The following is a 25,000-nucleotide window of genomic DNA, read 5'->3' on the forward strand; positions in this document are numbered from 1 at the left end:
GCTCAGTAAATCTGCAGCAGTTTGTATCTAACTAGAGAGGACAGACAGCAGTTTATATGCTGATTCACATGTTTAATGCAGAACGCTTCTCTTTCTTCAGACCTGGTTTTGGGCTCAGCCGGCCTGTTTCTCTGCACGAGGATTTGATTGGAGCTGATTGCGTGCTCTGCTCTCTCTCTGTGTGGTTAATGGTGCCTCTGTAAAGGCTGCATTAGAAGTAATTTGCTGCAGAGCGCTGACTGATATCTGGGCCGTGACCCTGTCGCTCAGCTGAAGGGTAAAGAGGGAGTCCCGGTCTCAGCGGAGACGACAGCTCCTCTGCACTCTGTCCGTAGATTAGAGAGCCGAATACATCCACGAGTCAGACCGGAGGAGACGGCTCATCTGTTCATTCAAGTCACATTAAACCTGTGTTTGTATCTGAGGAACATAAATCAGTTCTCTATGCTTTGCTTTGTGTTGAACCTTTTAACTCTTGGATACCGAGCGAGGACCATTTGATCCTCCAGAGAGACGGTTTAGCGTAGAGAGTGTCGTAGAATTCACTTTTCAGAAACGAATATAATGAATATAACACATGTTATATACAGACTTAACCAAGAGATTCTGGGTAACGTTAACTTCGAAGCCATTTTACACACTGCAAACACAATTATACACAAACTAATATAATCAATGAGAAGATTTACCACAATATCACGTATTTGTCGCCATGACTCGGCGAACTACTGACTCCAGACAAGGCTACGAAGAAAAAGCTAACGGCTAACACGGCCGACCAATACATCAGAAAGCACGAGAATTCGACACAGAATCCAGAGATATCTTCAGAATTTCTCTCCGTGAAACCGTTACAAAGATACAGCCAACAAGCCCCACAAAAACAAGCCGCTCCACCGCGAATAATCAAAAATGCTTCTCACCTTGAGCAGGTTTTCTTGAAGAGAACGTATGAATTCACACTTCGACGTATATCCTGTGTGTTTCTCATCTGTTTCCTGGAGAAAGGGGGCCAGACAAGAGTACAGAATTACAGTCTTGATTGACAGGTCTCTACCAGAGACGGATACGCCGTCTCTACGTCACTCCTCCTCAGTCCAGATGTGGTCACTTCCTGTTTACTGGTTGATAAAAAAAACAAGATGGCGACGGACTAAATGCAGAACTCAAACAACTTCAAAATATCCAACACTGTCTGTGTGTCAAAACTTAAAATATATTTCCTTCCATTGTCCTCCAAAAGTATTCAAACCCATCGATGAGCAGAGAGTAAAGATATTAGTCAGTGTTTCATCCAATCATTGAGAAACAGGAAGTGATGCAAGCAGTAAGTAACAGGTTTGTTTTAAGACTTTAGATGTGAATAACAAAAAATGTCATGTGGCTACAAGCATACTTTTAGCTTAGCATAGCATGTAGCGCTGTGAGCTGTGAGAGGTTCTGTAGCTGTGAAGGGAAGCAGGAAGACATGAATCCTTCATCTGCTCACTGCTGTCAGCAAACTGCATGATGGGAAATCAACCCATTTTAAGGCTTTAGCTCCCTCGTGCATGTTGAGCTCTACAGGAATCTGTAATCAGTTATCAGTGAGCGGAGGAGGAGACGTCCTCGCCGTCTTTGAAGACTGAATGTTTACAGATCTCCATCAGGGACGGCTGCCGTCCTCCATCAACACTTCAATGCAGACGCAATCTGTGGAATTTCCCTAAACACATTTTAGAGACGTTTCTATTGTGATTTATGGATCTTTTCCTCTGTGAGGAGACGTCCTGAGATCATTAACACGTGTGTCATATTTGAAAGAGTTCAAGCTGAATGTTTCTTCTGAAATGATAAACCAGTCCGAAATATTACAATTCAGTAGCAAACAGTTGTTTGTCTCCACGTTCATCAGTTCATGATTCATCAGAAGTCTTTGTGTTTAAGTCACCTGATGAATTTAAGAAGAGACATTCTCTCTTTTAGCTCTGTTTTGGTCTCCACCGCCTCCTGAAGGAGACGTCTCTTCAGCTGCTAAAAGCTCCACAGAGTACCTGAACAGGTAGTGAACAGAGTACCTGAACAGGTAGTGAACAGAGTACCTGAACAGGTAGAGAACAGAGTACCTGAACAGGTAGTGAACAGAGTACCTGAACAGGTAGTGAACAGAGTACCTGAACAGGTAGTGAACAGAGTACCTGAACAGGTAGAGAACAGAGTACCTGAACAGGTAGAGAACAGAGTACCTGAACAGGTAGTGAACAGAGTACCTGAACAGGTAGTGAACAGAGTACCTGAACAGGTAGTGAACAGAGTACCTGAACAGGTAGAGAACAGAGTACCTGAACAGGTAGAGAACAGAGTACCTGAACAGGTAGAGAACAGAGTACCTGAACAAGTAGTGAACAGAGTACCTGAACAGGTAGTGAACAGAGTACCTGAACAGGTAGAGAACAGAGTACCTGAACAGGTAGAGAACAGAGTACCTGAACAGGTAGAGAACAGAGTACCTGAACAAGTAGTGAACAGAGTACCTGAACAGGTAGTGAACAGAGTACCTGAACAGGTAGAGAACAGAGTACCTGAACAGGTAGTGAACAGAGTACCTGAACAGGTAGAGAACAGAGTACCTGAACAGGTAGTGAACAGAGTACCTGAGCAGGTAGAGAACAGAGTACCTGACCAGGTAGTGAACAGAGTACCTGAACAGTTAGTGAACAGAGTACCTGAACAGGTAGAGAACAGAGTACCTGAACAAGTAGTGAACAGAGTACCTGAACAGGTAGTGAACAGAGTACCTGAACAGGTAGAGAACAGAGTACCTGAACAAGTAGTGAACAGAGTACCTGAACAGGTAGTGAACAGAGTACCTGAACAGGTAGTGAACAGAGTACCTGAACAGGTAGTGAACAGAGTACCTGAACAGATAGTGAACAGAGTACCTGAACAGGTAGAGAACAGAGTACCTGAACAGGTAGTGAACAGAGTACCTGAACAGGTAGAGAACAGAGTACCTGAACAGGTAGAGAACAGAGTACCTGAACAGGTAGTGAACAGAGTACCTGAACAGGTAGTGAACAGAGTACCTGAACAGGTAGAGAACAGAGTACCTGAGCAGGTAGTGAACAGAGTACCTGAACAGTTAGTGAACAGAGTACCTGAACAGGTAGAGAACAGAGTACCTGAACAGGTAGAGAACAGAGTACCTGAACAGGTAGAGAACAGAGTACCTGAACAGGTAGTGAACAGAGTACCTGAACAGGTAGTGAACAGAGTACCTGAACAGGTAGTGAACAGAGTACCTGAACAGGTAGAGAACAGAGTACCTGAACAGGTAATGAACAGAGTACCTGAACAGGTAGTGAACAGAGTACCTGAACAGGTAATGAACAGAGTACCTGAACAGGTAGTGAACAGAGTACCTGAACAGTTTTTAGATGGCAGCAAACTTTATTGAACTTGTACTTCCTACAGTGAACTGTCCACTATTGCTCATTAAATATGTGAACGTCTAACATCTTAAACGTCTGCAGTAATGAGATAAAGACTTTGTGTCTCTCACTGGAATCACTAACATGATCAGAAACACGATGAGGAAGAGTTGTGTGTGTTTGTATCTGAACATTCCTCAGTATGCAAATATGAGAGCGTGTGAATGATTCAGAGATGTCAAGTGAGCTCATGAATAATAAACAGGACATGCGTTCAGCTGTGAATATTTCATGGAGCGTGAAAGCGAGCAGAAACACTTTGGCATCGTCCCGTCAGACAGGTGGACTGAGACAGGAGAGGACAGAGGACATGTCCTCTGTGTTGTACAAGTATAACAGATCAATTACTTTAAGATATAAAACTGCTCAGGCTTTTCTAAAGAGGAAGAAGAAGATGATGATGAAGGTTGAGAAATGAGGAGAAACAGCAGAGAGCTGCTGCAGAGAAAACAGATGACAGGAAGTCTTTAAGTCTGTGATGGAACATTAAATCTGCACACACACACACACACACACACACACACACACACGAGCAAACAGAGGACAGGATACGAGCGAGTGAGCCGTTGAACACAGAGACAGTTACAGAGCTGCAGGTGTTTGAGTCTGTTTGTATTTCAGGTATCTGTCTGCTGAGGCCCATTAAACATGTGACTTTACCTGGATAAAGAGTGTGTGTGTGTGTGTGTGTGTGTGTGCTCATGTTCTTCTGTCTTTGTGAGGTTGACACCTGGTGTCAGGACCAGGTTTAAGGTTTGTTGTGGAGTGTCAGTATGTGCTTACTGATGTGGTTCTCTGAGTCACAGGAGGGTAAAGCAGGGGATGCTTTAGGGGCGGGGCTACACAGTGATTGACAGGTCTCTACCAGAGACGTATACGCCGTCTCTACGTCACTCCTCCTCAGTCCAGATATGGTCACTTCCTGTTCACTGGAACAACAAAAACAACCCAACATGTAACACGTATGACGTCCACTTCATACAGTCTCTGTTTTGGATGCAGGACTGCAGTGTGAACTCGTTACCAGTCGGAGGATCGTTAGTTTCATCGCTGAGATGTTTCAGCTGGGACCTCTGTGACCTCATCGATTGAATTCATTGATTAGGAATCAGCTGACTGTCGGACAGAACTGAGGGATTTACTCACTGGTTCTGTCAGTTGACTGATGTTTTCCAGCTCACACACATTCTCTTCATCTGTTCTGCTTCATCTGAACTCTTCTCTCTTCTCTTCCTCAGGTCTGTGGCTGATCTGATGATCGACCTGCTATGTCCAGCGGTACAGACGTGGTGTATAATCCGGTCGGTAGAGGACGGTCCTGTCTCCGTCTGACGTCTCCGTGTGTCTCTGCAGCAGCTGATGGTGCCGAGCAGAACCAGCTGAGCGCCTCTGACCCCGGCGCCTGGACCACCGCCATGAACAACCTGGGCATCGTGCCGGTGGGACTCGGCGGGCAGCCGATGATCTCAGGTAACCTGTGAGGAGCTTTAATCCATCTACAGACGTCTTCAGAGCACAAAGCTACTGAACCTCTCGGGCTGCTCTCATCCAGTGTTCATAGCTAAAACCAAATCATCGGCCGTGAGTCGTAGATTTCCCTCACCTCGTATTTCACCATCTTTTCTAAACTTTAGTTGCTGGACTTTTGTAGGAAAACGTTTTTGTAAGAAGTTTTTATTTGACTGGTTTATTTGGTAGTGACGGTGCACATTCATAAAACATTCATGTAACTCTGTAGTCTTTAGATAGATGTAACAAAGTTCATTAAAGCATTATTTCCCTTTTACAAAGCATGCAGAAACCATACAGGACGCCTCATGTGATGTCACTTGAGTCAGCGTCAGTTGAAGACTACAAGTTATAAACGTGGAGTTAGAAAGAAGCAAGACGTCTGCTGCAGGACGCGTTAGCTCCTATTAGCATAACTCACCACACACCTGTCAGAGGGAGAGGTGCATCGTGGGTAATGTCGGCACCAGGAAGAAGAATGTGTGGAATAAAAGAGACGATGTCTCTGCTTCTGATTGTGGTTTTTAACCGATGCAAAAGAGTCTCTAAAAGCTCAGAGATGAACGTTGAAATAAATGGACATGCTTTGAGTGACAGGAGGATGAGGAGAGGCTTCAGAGAGGAAGAGCTGAGGAGGAGGAGGAGGAGGTTAATGTGTGTTATCTGTGTCGCAGAGAAAAGACACTGAAGCCGTAGCTTTAATTAGCATCATGGCAGCTCGGATACAGAAGAGGAAACAATGAGATTCACCAGACTTCATGCTAATGTTTGGACTTTATAATCAACGTTTGACTTCAGGCTCTTTAGCCTCAGAGCTCTGACCTGACAGATTCCTCTGTGTGTGTGTGTGTGTCTGATGAAAGCTGATTCTTTAAATTGTCTTAAGTGGAAACGCTTTCAAACATTTGTTCAGACGATGGAACACTGACGATACTACTGCTACTGTTGTTAGTACTATAGATACTACTGTTTAATGCAGTAGTAGTCGTAGTCAGTAATACTATGTGGATGTGATGCAGTAGTAGTCGTAGTCAGTAATACCATGTGGATGTGGTGCAGTAGTAGTCGTAGTCAGTAATACTATGTGGATGTGATGCAGTAGTAGTCGTAGTCAGTAATACTATGTGGATGTGATGCAGTAGTAGTCGTAGTCAGTAATACTATGTGGATGTGATGCAGTAGTAGTCGTAGTCAGTAATACCATGTGGATGTGGTGCAGTAGTAGTCGTAGTCAGTAATACTATGTGGATGTGATGCAGTAGTAGTCGTAGTCAGTAATACTATGTGGATGTGGTGCAGTAGTAGTCGTAGTCAGTAATACTATGTGGATGTGATGCAGTAGTAGTCGTAGTCAGTAATACTATGTGGATGTGATGCAGTAGTAGTCGTAGTCAGTAATACTATGTGGATGTGATGCAGTAGTAGTCGTAGTCAGTAATACTATGTGGATTTGATGCAGTAGTAGTCGTAGTCAGTAATACTATGTGGATGTAATGCAGTAGTAGTCGTAGTCAGTAATACCATGTGGATGTGATGCAGTAGTAGTCGTAGTCAGTAATACCATGTGGATGTGATGCAGTAGTAGTCGTAGTCAGTAATACTATGTGGATGTAATGCAGTAGTAGTCGTAGTCAGTAATACCATGTGGATGTGATGCAGTAGTAGTCGTAGTCAGTAATACTATGTGGATGTGATGCAGTAGTAGTCGTAGTCAGTAATACCATATGGATGTGATGCAGTAGTAGTCGTAGTCAGTAATACTATGTGGATGTGATGCAGTAGTAGTCGTAGTCAGTAATACCATGCGGATGTGATGCAGTAGTAGTCGTAGTCAGTAATACTATGCAGATGTGATGCAGTAGTAGTCGTAGTCAGTAATACTATGTGGATTTGATGCAGTAGTAGTCGTAGTCAGTAATACTATGTGGATGTGATGCAGTAGTAGTCGTAGTCAGTAATACCATATGGATGTGATGCAGTAGTAGTCGTAGTCAGTAATACTATGTGGATGTGATGCAGTAGTAGTCGTAGTCAGTAATACCATGCGGATGTGATGCAGTAGTAGTCGTAGTCAGTAATACTATGCGGATGTGATGCAGTAGTAGTCGTAGTCAGTAATACTATGTGGATGTGATGCAGTAGTAGTCGTAGTCAGTAATACTATGTGGATTTGATGCAGTAGTAGTCGTAGTCAGTAATACTATGCGGATGTGATGCAGTAGTAGTCGTAGTCAGTAATACTATGTGGATTTGATGCAGTAGTAGTCGTAGTCAGTAATACTATGTGGATTTGATGCAGTAGTAGTCGTAGTCAGTAATACTATGTGGATGTGATGCAGTAGTAGTCGTAGTCAGTAATACTATGTGGATGTGATGCAGTAGTAGTCGTAGTCAGTACTACTATGTGGATTTGATGCAGTAGTAGTCGTAGTCAGTACTACTATGTGGATGTGATGCAGTAGTAGTCGTAGTCAGTAATACTATGTGGATGTGATGCAGTAGTAGTCGTAGTCAGTAATACTATGCGGATTTGATGCAGTAGTAGTCGTAGTCAGTAATACTATGTGGATGTGATGCAGTAGTAGTCGTAGTCAGTAATACTATGTGGATGTGATGCAGTAGTAGTCGTAGTCAGTACTACTATGTGGATTTGATGCAGTAGTAGTCGTAGTCAGTACTACTATGTGGATGTGATGCAGTAGTAGTCGTAGTCAGTAATACTATGTGGATGTGATGCAGTAGTAGTCGTAGTCAGTAATACTATGTGGATTTGATGCAGTAGTAGTCGTAGTCAGTAATACTATGTGGATGTGATGCAGTAGTAGTCGTAGTCAGTAATACTATGTGGATGTGATGCAGTAGTAGTCGTAGTCAGTAATACTATGTGGATGTGATGCAGTAGTAGTCGTAGTCAGTAATACTATGTGAATGTGATGCAGTAGTAGTCGTAGTCAGTAATACTATGTGAATGTGATGCAGTAGTAGTCGTAGTCGTAGCAGAGAGAAGTGAAGCTGCTGAATGTTGTAGCTTTGGGAGAAAACCCTCCGTGTGATGATGATGATGATGATGAGGATGAGGATGAAGATGAATGTGCTGCAGGCCGATGTGTAATCTACCTGTCGGGGTTATCGCACACAACGCTTAATGACTTTTCCTCAGACCGGAGGTGAACACAGATTTATGGGAGATTATCGAGTTTTCTTTTTCCTTTTCTAGAAGCTTCTTTATCTCCACTGAAGCGAAACATGAGAATATAAAAGCAGTTATTGAGATACTGCTTCATGCATTCATCTCTGAAAAGAGACAACTCACATCAAATGAAATATTATGTGGATACTTTCTGCTTCTTTATCTTTTTATCTTCTTTAGTTGTTCAATGTCATTCCATTTATTTTGTAAAGCCCAAAACCACAAATGAGACATTTCCCTCAGAGTTCTTTACAAGCTGGACACATACAGCATCCTCTGTGAAGAAGGATCCCAAGAAACCCTTCAACAGGTAAAACCTGATAATAAGGAATCACAGTAATCTAGTCTCAAGGTAACAGATGCATGAACTCATGCCGTCATTAGATCACTGATTTAAAGTAGAATAATGCCGTTTAGTCTGAGTTTAACATCAGGAAGCTGCAGGTCGTCCAGCTCTTCTGTCTCCGTCTCTCCTCCAGATAACACAGGTTGTTCTTTTCTTCCTCTTTTTCTGTCCTTGTGTGTTTCTCTGTGTTTGATAAATGAGACACAGAGTCTTCGTCTTTGTGTCTTTGCTATAATTTCAAAGGACAAAGTCCTCGTGAGGTTTATGTGAGAACTGTAAAGAAACAACCAATGATGATGAATATCAGGAGACAAACGACTGTTTAAAATATGAAACATGAATAAAGTTCACACAGCAAGAACTCAGGAGCAAAAGTACCATTACAGCAATGCAGAAATACTACACAAAACACTAAAGTATCACCAGTATTAGTACACAAGTATAAGCTACATTCAGTAGAAGTGCAGTAAAAAATACATGTTGTGCATTAGAAGTACTATAGTATTTTCAGCTCTAGACCGTAAAAGTACATTTAGACAGTAAATGAAACAGTTGTGAGTACTAGTACTTTTTGATGAAGTAGAAGTACAACGAGCAGACAGCGGCTGCATTCCATTCTTTGTGAACTGATGGACTCCGTCTGTCTCTGTCTGTCTGTGTCTCCGTTCGTCTTTGTCTCCGTCCTGCAGACTCTGTGTGTCTCCAGAGGTTCGACCCTGGTCTGGGTCTCATCTCTCCCATGAACCCCCTGATGGGTATCAGCCTGGTGCCCCCCCCGCCCGTCCCCCCCGACATACCGGTCATCAAGGAGATCATCCACAGCAAGAGCTGCACCCTGTTCCCTCAGAACCACAGTGAGACCAGCAGACCAGCAGACCTGGACCTCTATATGTTATTTATGTCTATATGTAATAAATATAATTCAGTGCTTTAGATTGTTATGTATTTACATTCTAATAATGATTAAGACCAGTATTATTATTATTATTACTATTATTATTATTATTATTATTAATATAAATAATTATAACTATAATAATAATAAATAGTTATTATAATTAATTATTATTATTATTATGACCAGTATTATTATTATTAGTAGTAGAAAAAGTATTAGTTGTATTCAGGATTTAAAGGACTTGGTTCAGGGCCAGAAAAAACTCTGATAATTAAAGAACATTTAGAGACACATTTTATCCAGATGAGATGTATTTTAGTGACGATGATGATGATGATGATGATGACGATGCTTTCCTCAGACCTGCCCCCTCCGTCCACTCGGGAGCGCCCCCCCGGCTGTAAGACGGTGTTTGTTGGCGGTCTGCCGGAGAACGCCACGGAGGAGATCGTCAGAGAAGTGTTCGACCCGTGTGGAGAAATCATCGCCATCCGCAAGAGCAAGAAGAACTTCTGTCACATCCGCTTCTGTGAGGAGTTCATGGTGGACAAGGCTCTGTACCTGTCAGGTGAGCGCACACACACACTCACACACACACACACACTTGTCTATCATTTGTTATGTGTTCCAACACAGTTAAGATGAGAACTTTATTGATTCCACATCAGAGAAATGCAACCATCACAGCAGCTCAAAAGTCGAAGAAGCGAAGAAGAAAAAAGATGTATCGTCCTTCAACAGTTCGTATGATACTGAACAAAAATGTCAATTTCTGCTCGTTACATGAATAGTCTTTTCAAAATGAACTTCAGTCTTCACAGGAAACTACTTAGTTAGGTTGATACAACAAAACTACTTAGTTAGGTTGATACAACAAAACTACTTAGTTAGGTTGATACAACAAAACTACTTAGTTAGGTTGATACAACAAAACTACTTAGTTAGGTTGATACAACAAAACTACTTAGTTAGGTTGAGGTTAGGTTGACATCATGAGGACTACGTCCTCTTGTAGACCGTCTATGATTCTAACATATAGACTGCAGCAGGTCTAAATGTTTGCTACAGCTCAGGTGAATCTGTTCTCTGATCACCTGATAAAGTGACTTCCTGTGAGGAAGAGGAGGGACTTCTCATCTTACGCTCCTGGCTCTCCGTCTCCTCTCAGGGTACCGGATGCGAATCGGCTCCAGCACCGATAAGAAGGACTCGGGGAGGATCCACGTGGACTTCGCTCAGGCCAGAGACGACCTGTACGAGTGGGAGTGTCAGCAGCGCCTGCTGGCCCGAGAGGAGCGACACCGCCGCAAGGTCCACGAGGACCGGCTGAGACCGCCGTCTCCTCCTCCCATAGTGCACTTCTCTGAGCACGAGGCGGCCACGTTAGCAGAGGGACTGAAAGGTGAGAACACACTGATTAAACCAATAAAGAATCAATACACAGTATGTTGAGACGTTAGTAGAATATTAAATATTCTAAAAGAGACAAGCACAGAATCAGTCAGACTCCAGATGTTTTATTTACATGTGAAACAGAATCCTGTAGACCTGGATGTAGAAGCAGTTTGATTATTGATCAGAAACTATTGATTGCAGAGGTTTAAACTGTTATTAGTTCAGCTGATGTTCCAACAGTAACTCTACACTCACTTCTACTGTGAAGTCTGAAGAAGAGCTTTGATGAAGTTAACTCCAGTTTGTTCTGAGATGCTTTTATTGTGAAACTCTTGACACAGAAACAGGAAGTTGTTCCTGTTTAAATCTAAGCTTCCTGCTGATTTATTCTCTTCTGATTCATCTTTGTCTCTTTAGTTGAACCATTGAACAGAGTTTAGTTATAACATCTACTAAACTAAAGAACATCTGTTATGAGCAGTGGATGGAACACCTGCAGCCGTAGTCACGGGTTCCATGATCACATTACAGTCATTCAGCAGACGCTTTTATCCAAAGCGACGGACAATTCAGATTCTATCACGTTCATACACTGCAGGCACAGCTACGGGAGCAATGTTGGGGTTTAGTGTCTTGCTCAAGGACACATCGACATGCGACTAGCGGAGCCGGGGATCGAACCGCCGATCCTCTGATTGAAGGACGGCCCTGCTTAGGCACAGCCGCCATGATGGAAATGATTTATGTTCAACCTTTGTTGTGTGTGTGTGTATATATATATGTGTATATATATATATATATACACATATATATATATATATATAGAGAGAGAGAGAGGAATAGGTAGATATTATTAATTATGTCTATATTAATTAACACACCGAGTTCCTTCTTTCTCTGCACAAGGACAGTTCTATTGTGTGGATGTTGTTGTGGAGGAGTGTGAAGGTCACTCCTCCTCCTCCTCCTCCTCCATGTTTCCTGCTGTAGCTGATTCTTATCTCCATGACTGAAAGTCGTCCAGTTTTACAGTAGAAAGCTGTTTTTCTTCACAGAGAGCAGAGCTGTGGTCACAGTCACACATTTATCTCATTCACATTCCTCATAATGTAACAAACGGACCCGTTCCAGGAAACTAAATGTTCCAGTGGTTTAAATTTCATTTTCATTTTCAACTCATTTTAAACATTTATGGTTCATATTGGAGAAGATTCACAACAAATATAAATCAGATCAAATAAAGAATAAAACAACTTCTTCAATGTTTGTCATTAAAGTAGCAATAATACTTCTACACATACCATTAACCACCATAGAAATACAGCAGTAATACAATAGAAATACAGTAGTAATACAGTAGTAATACAATAGAAATACAATAGAAATACAATAGTAATACAGTAGTAATACAATAGAAATACAGTAGTAATACAATAGAAATACAATAGAAATACAGTAGTAATATAGTAGTAATATAATAGTAATACAGTAGTAATATAATAGTAATACAGTAGTAATACAGTAGTAATGTCAGATTATCTTTCCACTCGTTCATTGTTGAGCATCATCAGTACCTCTGTGGTGTTTCATGTTAGTAACCTGTTGCCGGGCAACACTTCATCTCCAACACAGAGAATGAAATCTCTGAAATAGATCAGACAGTTTTACACGTTTCTGCTTCAGCTGACGGTCGAGTCTGTAAAACAAACTGAATGATGCTCACAAGAATCAAACTTGAGCTTCTGAATGTACTGAACCTGTGTTTCTCGTCCGTCCTCTAATTCTGAACATAAACATTCATGTTTTCTCTGAGTAACCTTCTTATGGATCCATTCTTCCCCTCACACAGCAGTAGAAATGCACTCTCATTGTTCCTGTAGAGGCGTGCTTCATTGTCCTCGCTGTAATGTGACTGTAATCTGCTGCTGAGTGTGAATAGGGTTTTATCTGAGCGGGTAAAGTGTCTTCTTACAGGTTGTGATGCTGCTAGTATTGAGCTCATTAAACGCCCTCTGATTGTTATTCAAATGGGGGAGAAGGCTCTCGACGGAGGACCGCCGAGACTTTATGACCGAGGATGAATGCAGCCGGTGGTTTTGGTTGAAAAGTTGAGGATCAAAAATGCTGTTTGTGCTCAGCGGCTGAGGCGTGGTTCACAGAGGCGTGAACAGCGAACGCCCCGAGAGAAGAGTTTCAGTCCTCACGAGCTGCTATGTTTGTTTAGCCCGACTGAATGTTAAAGGTCCCATGAAATGACTTCCTCATCCGGCTCTTCAGTCGACTGTGATGGTGCATGACACAGGAAGAAGTATTCAGACCCTTTACTGGAGTAAAAGTACCACTACAACGCTCGCAAAACCACTCAAGTTAGTTGTAGTTTGAGGTTGTAGTTGGTTGTAGTTTGAGGTTGTAGTTGGTTAGTAAGTGGTTGTAGTTTGAGGTTGTAGTTTGTTGTAGTAGGTGGTTGTAGTTTGAGGTTGTAGTTGGTTGTAGTTGGTTGTAGTTTGAGGTTATAGTTGGTTGTAGTTTGTTGTAGTTGGTTAGTAGGTGGTTGTAGTTTGAGGTTATAGTTGGTTGTAGTTGGTTAGTAAGTGGTTGTAGTTTGAGGTTATAGTTGGTTGTAGTTGGTTATAGTTTGAGGTTGTAGTTGGTTGTAGTTGGTTGTAGTTGGTTGTAGTTGGTTGTAGTTGGTTGTAGTTGGTTGTAGTTTGAGGTTATAGTTGGTTGTAGTTGGTTGTAGTTTGAGGTTATAGTTGGTTGTAGTTGGTTGTAGTTTGAGGTTATAGTTGGTTGTAGTTTGTTGTAGTTGGTTATTAGGTGGTTGTAGTTTGAGGTTATAGTTGGTTGTAGTTGGTTAGTAAGTGGTTGTAGTTTGAGGTTATAGTTGGTTGTAGTTTGAGGTTGTAGTTGGTTATAGTTTGAGGTTATAGTTGGTTGTAGTTTGTTGTAGTTGGTTTGTAAGTGGTTGTAGTTTGAGGCTGTAGTTTGAGGCTGTAGTTTGCTGTAGTTGGTTTGTAAGTGGTTGTAGTTTGAGGTTGCAGTTTGAGGTTATAGTTGGTTGTAGTTGGTTAGTAAGTGGTTGTAGTTTGACGTTGTAGTTGGTTATAGTGTTAGGTTATAGTTTGTTGTAGTTGGTTTGTAAGTGGTTGTAGTTTGAGGTTGTAGTTTGATGTTGTAGTTTGTTGTAGTTTGAGGTTATAGTTGGTTGTAGTTTGAGGTTGTAGTTGGTTATAGTGTGAGGTTATAGTTTGTTGTAGTTGGTTTGTAAGTGGTTGTAGTTTGAGGTTGTAGTTTGATGTTGTAGTTTGTTGTAGTTTGAGGTTATAGTTGGTTGTAGTTTGAGGTTGTAGTTGGTTATAGTGTGAGGTTATAGTTTGTTGTAGTTGGTTTGTAAGTGGTTGTAGTTTGATGTTGTAGTTTGATGTTGTAGTTTGATGTTGTAGTTTGTTGTAGTTTGAGGTTATAGTTGGTTGTAGTTTGGGGTCCTAGTAGGTTATAGTTTTTTGTTATGGTTTGGGATTATTGTTGGTTTTGAAAGAATTGTCAATCTGATTTTGATCAGTAAAAACTGATATTTGATATTTTCTTACTGTTGTCTTCAGATGACCATAAATTCTGCGAGGCGACGGCGGTGCTGTTCACCTGGATCGACCGCGGCGAAGTCAACCGCCGGACCGCCAATCACTTCTACTCCATGATCCAGTCGGCCAACAGCCACGTCCGGCGGCTGATGAGTGAGAAGGCTCAGCACGAGGAGGAGATGGAGCGCGCTAAAGAGATCTTCAAGAACGCCCTGCTGGCCATCCTCAACCAGTGTAAGGACCCTTTATTATTCTAAACACAGTCCATCGGCCTTCTCTGGGAGGTAAGTTCCACTCATGACTTCATGGTTCAAAAGGGTTCTCACAGCTGGAGAGTTAGAAGAAGGTGGAATAAATCTTCATCTCCATTTATTGTATCAAGCTCATCCACGAGGTTTGAGAGTCACAGAGACACTCGTCACTGTCGCCTCGTCTTAAAGCTGCAGAACGTCTCTGAGCTCAGCTTTGTTCTCCTCCAGCTGGGATGGAGAGGAACTCAAGTTTCCTTTTTACTTTATACGTCCACTACACTACATACATACATATTGTACTTTATACTGTACTACAGTACTAGAGGTACACATTGTACTTTTTACAATAATATAATATATATTGTTCCGCATAATTAGTTACTTTTGGTACTTTAAATATATTTAAATACCTTTGTACTGCTTGAGTAAAGTACTGTAGTACTGCTCTTCGTTTCCTGAGCTGATAAATGGTGAAGATTTACTTTTATATGACGTTAGACATAAACTATAATTGTATTGCATCTTTCTCAAAATGTTTTAATGCTTTTCAAGGAAAGAAAAATAAATGAAAGTAAAAGAAATGGAATCATAAAACATGAAATAACTAAATTAAACTATAAAACACAGATGCTGAAAGAATATATTCAGAACGCGTTACAGATGTAGTGGAGCTCCTTTAATGACGTTAACAGTTTAAAAGTCAGTAACGTCTTCAGATCACGTGAACAGTCAGCTGGGCTCGAAGAGTCTGATGATGATGATGATGATGATGATGAAATATCACTTCATGCAGATTTCAGGAGGCTGTTGGTTCAGAACCCTCAGTGGTGAGTATTTCTGAGAAACACTTTGAAAGGCAACATTTAACCTCAGAACGTTTGGCTTCGATTCACTTTGGTTCTTGTAGCAAACAAATCGATTACATCACCACCTCCTCTTCAGCACGAGTCCAACGATCCGCCTCCGTTCTGGGTAAATGTTGCCTTGGTCAGTCGTTCAGGAAGTGAAGCAGCAGGTGATGTAAGTACGGAGAGACAGCTGCTCATCCCACATTCACACATCAATGCTTGTTATTTACACTGTTCATCTGCACTAATACTGTGTTGCTCTCGATCCGTGTCCCTCCTAAACCCTCTGGACCTGCAGCTTGATCACAGACCATCATAGTCCATGTTTGTCAAAGACGAGTCAGACATTTTAATAATAACGTTTGATTTTTATCCTACAGATAAAAGTGATTTTTACTCTACATTCTGTCATCATGTGCTCAGCGAAGACTCTGCAGGACTCAGAGAACCATCTGGTCTACAGTAACCAGTTCTATCGTCAGCACAGTAGCACTTCCTGTAGTTTAGTCCTGTACTAAAGTAACCATATCTGGACTGAGGTCTGTGTGACTCTAAATGGACCATCATTTACTAAATGAACATCATGCTGTATTGAAGAAGACTTGAAACTAGAGATTGAGACCATAAACTCATGTTTACAATGTTTACTGAGGTAATAAATCAAGAGAGAAGTAGAGTCATTTTCTCATAGACTTCTATACAACCAGAGGAGTCGCCCCCTGGTGGTCATTACACATTAACAGGTAACGGATATTGAGCTTGTTCACTGTAGCTGACATGAAACTATCCCAACATGAGATATGAATTACTTCTGCAGCGTGTTTCTAACTAGCAGCGTGTTTCTAACTCGCAGCGTGTTTCTTTCGAGCAGCGTGTTTCTTGCTAACAGCGTGTTTCTAGCTAGCAGCGTGTTTCTTTCTAGCAGCGTGTTTCTAACTAGCAGCGTGTTTCTAGCTAGCAGCGTGTTTCTTTCTAGCAGCGTGTTTCTTTCGAGCAGCGTGTTTCTTGCTAACAGCGTGTTTCTAGCTAGCAGCGTGTTTCTTTCTAACAGCGTGTTTCTACTTAGCAGCGTGTTTCTTGCTGGCAGCGTGTTTCTTTCTAGCAGCGTGTTTCTTGCTGGCAGCGTGTTTCTATCTCGCAGTGTGTTTCTTTTTAGCAGCGCGTTCCTTTCTTCTTCCCTCACAGATGATCTTTATACACACACACACACTGACTCCTCCCTTCTAACCTTCATGTAGTTCGACCTGAGCACATGATGACACTGTTTTCATGTCAGAGTGAATCTCCTTTAACAGCACAGACGTCCACATGAGGAGGTCCAGCGGCTGTGGTCAGTGTGTCTCTCCTCTGTGTTAGCATCAGTCAGTGCTACGCTACATAAACGCTACTTGTTTTGTCTTGACCCTCCTCCTCCTCCTCCTCCTCCTCCTCCTTCCTGTTCACCCCAAAGTCGAGCAGATCAGCGCCGTTTTCACCGCCGCCACCAGACAAAAGGCATGGGACCATTTCTCAAAAGCTCAGCGCAAGAACATAGACATTTGGCGAAAGCAGTGTGAGGTTGGTAAACCTTTTTGTGTTGTCTCCCCCCCCCCTCCCCCTCCCCAATCAGAGACAGATGGACGGACGGACAGACACACAGACACACAGACAGTCAGACACACAGACACACAGACACACAGACAGACACACAGACAGACAGACAGACACACAGACAGACAGACACACAGACAGACAGACAGTCAGACACACAGACACACAGACAGACACACAGACAGACAGACAGACACACAGACAGACAGACAGTCAGACACACAGACACACAGACAGACACACAGACAGACAGACAGACACACAGACAGACAGACAGTCAGACACAGACAGACAGACACACAGACAGACACACAGACAGACAGACAGACAGACAGTCAGACACACAGACAGACAGACAGTCAGACACACAGACAGACAGACAGACACACAGACAGACAGACAGACAGACAGACAGACACACAGACAGACAGACACACAGACAGACAGACACACAGACACACAGACAGACAGACACACAGACAGACACACAGACAGTCAGACACACAGACAGACAGACAGACACACAGACAGACAGACACACAGACAGACAGACACACAGACAGACACACAGACAGACAGACAGACAGACACACAGACAGACAGACACACAGACAGACAGACACACAGACAGACAGACAGACAGACAGACAGACAGACACACAGACAGACAGACAGACACACAGACACACAGACAGTCAGACACACAGACACACAGACAGACAGACAGACACACAGACACAGAGACACACAGACAGAAACACAGACACACAGACACACAGACAGTCAGACACACAGACAGACACACAGACACACAGACACACAGACAGACAGTCATCGTCCCCCCGGCTGCAGCACAGATCCAAAGATCTGGAAAGTGTGTGAGACGTTGCTATGGCAACAGTGATTTCCAGGCTTAAGTCTCAGATCAATTATTCAAATGAAGATAAAAAGTATGAAGACGAGGAATTCAGTGTTTAGTCTTCATCAGTCTGGGACCAAATATGGAAATATTAAAATGCAGAAATGAAGTGAGATATTGTGATATTATGGGATGGTTGTGTGTGTTTGAATGGAACACACACTCACAGCAGCAGAGACTGAGACGGTCCATCTCTGTGTGAACAGCTTCAGTTAGACTCGAATATTCTAAATAAAGCGCTGAAACTGATCTTCATCTTCTGTGTTGTCATAAGATTTTAATTCATAATAATAATACAAACAATGTGAATTAGTTTTATTTCTGCATTTTAAAGTGAATCCAGCGTGATGAACGTCGTCCACACTTTATAATTGACTTTTGTGTGGATGAAGAGGTAAGACTCAGTATGAGACAGTCCTGTTGTGAACGTCCTCCGTTAGCGGTTAGCTGGTAAGTCAACATGTGTCCCCCGTCGCCGGAGACGACCAATAGAAAGACGTGAAGCCTCACCAGCCGGAGGAGGCGCCCCCTGATGGACAGTAGAGAGAATGCAGCTTTAAGACACTTCACAACCAGACATCGTCTCCTGAACGGAACATAAAGACGGAGCTGCAGAAGTCTTTTAACGTCTTTATCTGTGACTCCTCAGCTGGAGTTTGAATGCAGCTGTTAAACTTCACACCTGTTATCGTGTTCATTAGCAACATTGAGTCCATATGAGGACGTGTCCCGGTGCTGAGGACGTCTTCCTGTGTGGTGTCTCAGGAGCTGAGGACGGCTCACAGTGAGGAGATCATGGGCATCAGGCGGGAGGAGGAGATGGAGATGTCCGACGAAGACGAAGACGAAGACGAGAATCCCTATAAGAGGCTTCGCACCGAGGAGAACGGTACGACAACCAGACTCCTGTTTAAAATCCCATGTTTAACACTGCTTTTATTTGATGCATTAGAACACAAAAATAACATTTAAAAACGTGTTTATTTATCGTTCAGTCCTTACCGTAGTACAATAGTTAAGGAGCAACACAATTCAGATGAGTTTCTCTTTCTTAAATGTTTGACTTTATCATCTTTTTTCGCACATTTGCGAACTTAATCTTTGAAAGTTAGAATCTCTCAGAAGGTTTTTTCTATGAATATATGTATATAGATAAATATACATACACACACATATATATATATATAGATATATATATATATATATATATAGATGTGTTTGTGTATATATATATTTGTGTATATGTGTATATATGTATATATAAACTTACACTGCAAAACGCGGTCTGCTTCTCCTCCTCTCCTCCTCATCCTCACTTCCTCCTCCCCTCCTCCTCCCCTCCTCCCACAGGATCATGTGACCAGGCGTCTGTGAAGGAGGAGAATGACTCCCTGCGTTGGCAGTTGGAGGCGTACAGGAACGAGGTGGAGCTTCTAAAGAGGGAGCAGAGAGGAGGAGGAGGAGGAGGGAGACATGATGAAGACCCACCAGTGATCCAGATGCTGCAGCAGAATATGCACAACATGCAGCAGGTCGGCCATCTTTTTATCTCCCTGTTTCTGATTCATCTCTCTAGTCTCCATGGTGACACTTTGTGAGAGTAGTACCAGGGGGCGGGGCTTAGCCACGGGTCACCTGTTAATCACGATGCTCACAGTCTTCATCGGTCTTCATCGGTCTGTTAGCATTTGTTCTTAAATCACGTTCCAGATGTTCAGTGAACTCAAACATCCTTCATGTTGTTTTTAGCATCCTATGTAATGTTCAACTTATCAATGTTGAACTTATTGATGTTCAACTTTTTAACGTTAAACTAATTAACGTTAAACTTAATAATGTTAAACGTATTAACGTTAAACTTATTAACGTTAAACTTATTAACATTAAACTTATTAATGTTAAACGTATTAACGTTAAACTTATTAACGTTAAACATATTAACATTAAACTTATTAACGTTAAACGTATTAACGTTAAACTTATTAACGTTAAACATATTAACGTTAAACTTATTAACGTTAAACGTATTAACGTTAAACTTATTAACGTTAAACCTATTAACGTTAAACCTATTAACGTTAAACGTATTAACGTTAAACTTATTAACGTTAAACTTATTAACGTTAAACGTATTAACGTTAAACTTCTTAACGTTAAACGTATTAACGTTAAACGTATTAACGTTAAACCTATTAACGTTAAACGTATTAACGTTAAACTTATTAACGTTAAACGTATTAATGTTAAACGTATTAACGTTAAACGTATTAACGTTAAACGTATTAACGTTAAACTTATTAACGTTAAACGTATTAACGTTAAACTTATTAATGTTAAATGTATTAACGTTAAACGTATTAACGTTAAACTTCTTTACGTTAAACGTATTAACGTTAAACGTATTAACGTTAAACCTATTAACGTTAAACGTATTAACGTTAAACTTATTAACGTTAAACGTATTAATGTTAAACGTATTAACGTTAAACATATTAACGTTAAACGTATTAACGTTAAACTTATTAACGTTAAACGTATTAACGTTAAACTTATTAATGTTAAATGTATTAACGTTAAACGTATTAACGTTAAACGTATTAACATTAAACGTATTAACGTTAAACGTATTAATGTTAAACGTATTAACGTTAAACTTATTAACGTTAAACGTATTGATGTTAAACTCAATAATATAAATGTATGTGTGTATATATGTATGTATGTAGATTTTCATCTCAGAAAAAGAGCAGCGAGTTGACTTTACTCTTCTTCTTTATTTTCCTCGAACAAACTAAACTAGCATTTCTTTCCCACAATCCTTTGCTCCACTGGTTCATAAAGCAGCTTCGTTATCACAAGTTCATCTGATGTGACTCCACTTCCTGTCTGTCCTGATCTAAAGTGACAGCACTGATACACACACACACACACACACACACACTCTCTCTCTCTCTCTCTCTCTCTCTGTCACACACACACACACACACACTCTCTCTCTCTCTCTCTCTCTCTCTGTCACACACACACACACACACACACACACACACACACACACACACACACACACACACACACACACACACACACACACACACACACACACACGTGTTGCGTTCTTGTCACTTCTCGTTTGTCACCCGATGATGTTTCTGTTTCCACAGCGACAAACAATAAATATTTCATTTTCCTTATTTATTACAATTTAAAGACTAAATTATAATCATTCATTGAGATAAATTCATTAAAGTAATAATCATCTCACCATCACGACTCCTATTCTAAATGATGTAAATTAGTCGTTATGAAACATCATGAAGATGACATTTTGTGAACAAGTGTGAATCAACAGGAATTTATGGGAAATAATTATATTAAATAAATTAATAGAATTAATCAATTCTATCATAGCAGGAGAAATAAACAGACTTAAGAAGACGTGTATTTCCCCCAAAATAAGTTAAATATTAAAATAATACTATTTTAAATATTAAAATTGTGCAAAATTCCCCAAATTCCTGAGTTTGAATTCCCAAATATTCGTCCTTAAATTCTAACAAAAGGTCCATAAAATGATGAAAATAAACTGAAGTCTTGTTCCGTTAATATGTGAATATTAATAATGTGTGTATATATATACACACATTATTAATATTCACATATTAACAATGTATATATATATATACAGTTTATACAGTATATATATATACAGCTTTTCGGTGCTCTTAAAGCACCACAGAAGAAGAAGAAGCTTCTTCATGTATCTTCATCATTTATTCACTCGTGCAGATTTAAAGATGTTTAATAAACTCGTCTGATCTTCATCGTTCGTCTTCCAGCAACTCCTCAGTGTTCAGGAGCAGCTGAGGAGCAAAGAGGCCGAGCTGGAGGAGACCAGAGAGGAGCAGCGCCTCCTGGAGGGGGGGCTGGTCTCCATGAGGGACCAGGTGAGTCCACCACACACACACACACACACACACACACACTCTCACACACACACACACACACACACACACACACACACACACACACACACACTCACTCACTCACATACACACACACACACACACACACACACACACACACACACACACACACACACACACACACACACACACACACACACATACACACACACACACACACACACACACACACACACACACACACACACACACACTCACCCACACACACACTCTCACACACACACACACACACACACACACACTTCAGGAGGTTTTTCTGTCTCATTTATTTGCACATAAACAATTAAATAAAGATTTGTAAGAAAAATAAAAAGATATCTTTAAACGTGCAGCAAAGATTAGAAGCCAAAGATATTAATATTCACACTAAATACAAAGAATAAAAGATAAAGAAACAGAAATATTGATTTAAAATTAGAAGTTGAGATTCATAACAACAAACTTTTATTAAAGATAAACTTTATTAATTTGTTTGTTTTCATCCTCTTTTTAATATAAATATTGATGATACAGAAAACATCTTTAATCATTTAGTTTGTCTTTCAATGTATAAAATATAAACTATAGTTCTAATAATAACAGATTATTAAAGCTGGTTTAAGTCCTCACAGATCAAACGAACATCTTTACTTTAGTTCCTTCCTCTAAACGTTCACTCCTCTTTTTTTCCGGTTATTTCAGTTATTTTTTGATCTTTTACAGAAATTGATTTGGTTTTTGGTTTGTGTGATTATTGATGGTCTGAACATGCCTCCTCCAGACAAACGTGTGTGGCTGATGAAGTAATTAATAGTTCATAATAATAAGCTTTGCCTCGTGACGTTTAGAACACGAGTTCATCCAGAGACGAGATCTTTGTGTTTGAACAGAACGTGAGAGAAAGCAGCGAAACTAAAACACGTTCATCTTCAGTCAGTGTAACTATTAATGCTCCACATCAGTTATTTGTTTGTGACCTCTTTGAGAAGATCAATGTGTTTATAACAGAATATGAAAGAAAACGTGTTTATGTATCTTTCAGGACCTTCACCTCGCTCAGAGGCCGATCTTACCGTAATAACGCGAGTAGAGGAGCAACTAAATCGCCGGCTGGCGTTTCCAAGATTTTGCACAATTCCTCCGTTTGTTCTCTGATGTTTATAATCTCAGAGAACATCAGTAAACATCTCATACATTCACCATTCTAATTCTAAAACTGATCAAGGTTTGTTCTCAGCGCTGTAATTGTTCCGTTTTAACAAACAATAGCCCAAATTCTCCCTCCTAGTTTTCTACATGAATATAAATCAAAGTTATGTGAGACGTTGGACATGTCTCTGTCCCCGTCTTTCATCAGCTCAGTTTCTCTCCTCATGTCACAGATCGACTCTAAAAGAAGCTTCTATAAAACAACAGCAGAGAAACAAGAACTCTGATGCTCACAGGCTCTGTCCTCTGGGTTTAACTGCTGTCTCTCTGTCTCTCTGTCTCTCTGTCTCTCTGTGTCTCTCTGTGTCTCTGTGTGTCTCTGTGTCTCTCTGTGTCTCTGTGTCTCTGTCTCTCTGTCTCTCTGTGTGTCTCTGTCTCTCTGTGTGTCTCTGTGTGTCTTCAGCTGCTCAGTAATGGAGATGCTGTTGAAGGAACCAATGGAGACCATGAGACGGTAGGAACATTAAGTCTTTTATTTCTGTTTTATTTTTGTTTATCTTTTTACAGCTGAGACGTGTTTTTAATAAATCACGTTAATCAAGAGATTGCCCAAATGATGTATATGTACATATATACACATATACATGTACATATATACACATATACATGTACATATATACACATATACATGTACATATATACACATATACATGTACATATATACACATATACATGTACATATATACACATATACATGTACATATATACACATATACATGTACATATATACACATATACATGTACATATATACACATATACATGTACATATACAGATAAAGTTCAATACGCTGCAGAAGAAGGTCACATTCTCAGAGGTTGAGACATTAGTGATGGAAGGAGAATTATTCAGGTCACTCTGCTGTCACACACACCACTTTACTGACACACACACACACGCACACACACACACACACCACTTTACTGACACACACGCACACACACACACGCACACGCACACGCACACACACACACACAGGTGAACTTCTACCCTCTGACCTGCTGAACTAGAAGCTGACTCGGTTATGAAACATCGTGAGAGCTTCAGCATCATGTTTGTGTGTATTTAAGTGCTTCTTTGTCCTCGGCAGTACTCTGGTGTGTACAGGAAGTACTATCAGCTAAATGTACTAGCTCCTCAGTTTCATGTGTGTGTGTGTCTGTGTGTGTGTGTGTGTGGTTGTCTAGGCGATGAACTGTGTTCCGTCGTCGTTCCTCAGCAGAGAGAGGAGGAGTGAGGTCATCATGAGAGGAGCCGTGGCGTCAGAGAAGGAGGCTCTGCTGCTGGGTAAACATCTATGTTATAGATATATGTATATCTATTTATATCTATGTTATAGATATATGTATATCTATTTATATCTATGTTATAGATATATGTATATCTATTTATATCTATGTTATAGATATATGTATATCTATTTATATCTATGTTATAGATATATGTATATCTATTTATATCTATGTTATATAATCTCTGAAAGTCAAAAGTAAATTGTAAATGCAGCAGGACTGAAATCTGAAGGATTGTCACTTGAGGTATGTTTATAATAAATGAATAAATTCATCACTGAGGGAATAAATCAAGAGAGAAGTCGTCTTCTCATAGACTTCTATAGAACCAGAGGAGTCGCCCCCTGGTGGACATTAGAGAGAATGCAGCTTTCAGACTGAGGGTTGTTTGCTGATCTGAACTTCTTTTATATTTGATCACAGACGGTAGACGAGGATTCTTTCAGTGTTGGGTTTGTTGGTTTTCTTCCTCTAGAACGTTCCAGATGAAGAGTAGCACTGTGTGTCGGGGGGGTCGGAGGCCTTTCAAACCAGAAGCACA

At 40.8% G+C, this 25,000-nt stretch overlaps 1 protein-coding gene across 1 annotated transcript in view; it reads left to right on the forward strand.

Annotated features, from left to right (window-relative positions):
* The first annotated feature begins 4,777 nt into the window (after positions 1 to 4,777).
* enox1 (ecto-NOX disulfide-thiol exchanger 1) overlaps positions 4,778 to 25,000 on the forward strand; it is a 23,006-nt gene continuing 2,783 nt past the window's right edge. The window contains exons 1-11 of the mRNA XM_079170178.1: positions 4,778 to 4,940; positions 9,205 to 9,369; positions 9,775 to 9,981; positions 10,582 to 10,815; positions 14,411 to 14,623; positions 16,939 to 17,045; positions 18,763 to 18,886; positions 19,348 to 19,529; positions 21,834 to 21,941; positions 23,572 to 23,622; positions 24,355 to 24,454. Coding sequence (XP_079026304.1) covers positions 4,886 to 4,940; positions 9,205 to 9,369; positions 9,775 to 9,981; positions 10,582 to 10,815; positions 14,411 to 14,623; positions 16,939 to 17,045; positions 18,763 to 18,886; positions 19,348 to 19,529; positions 21,834 to 21,941; positions 23,572 to 23,622; positions 24,355 to 24,454 — 1,546 coding nt within the window. The 5' untranslated portion in view covers positions 4,778 to 4,885. The remainder of the gene's footprint in view (positions 4,941 to 9,204; positions 9,370 to 9,774; positions 9,982 to 10,581; positions 10,816 to 14,410; positions 14,624 to 16,938; positions 17,046 to 18,762; positions 18,887 to 19,347; positions 19,530 to 21,833; positions 21,942 to 23,571; positions 23,623 to 24,354; positions 24,455 to 25,000) is intronic.

Source organism: Pholis gunnellus, assembly GCF_910591455.1.
Source record: "Pholis gunnellus genome assembly, chromosome: 12".
Taxonomy (NCBI): Eukaryota; Metazoa; Chordata; class Actinopteri; order Perciformes; family Pholidae; genus Pholis; species Pholis gunnellus.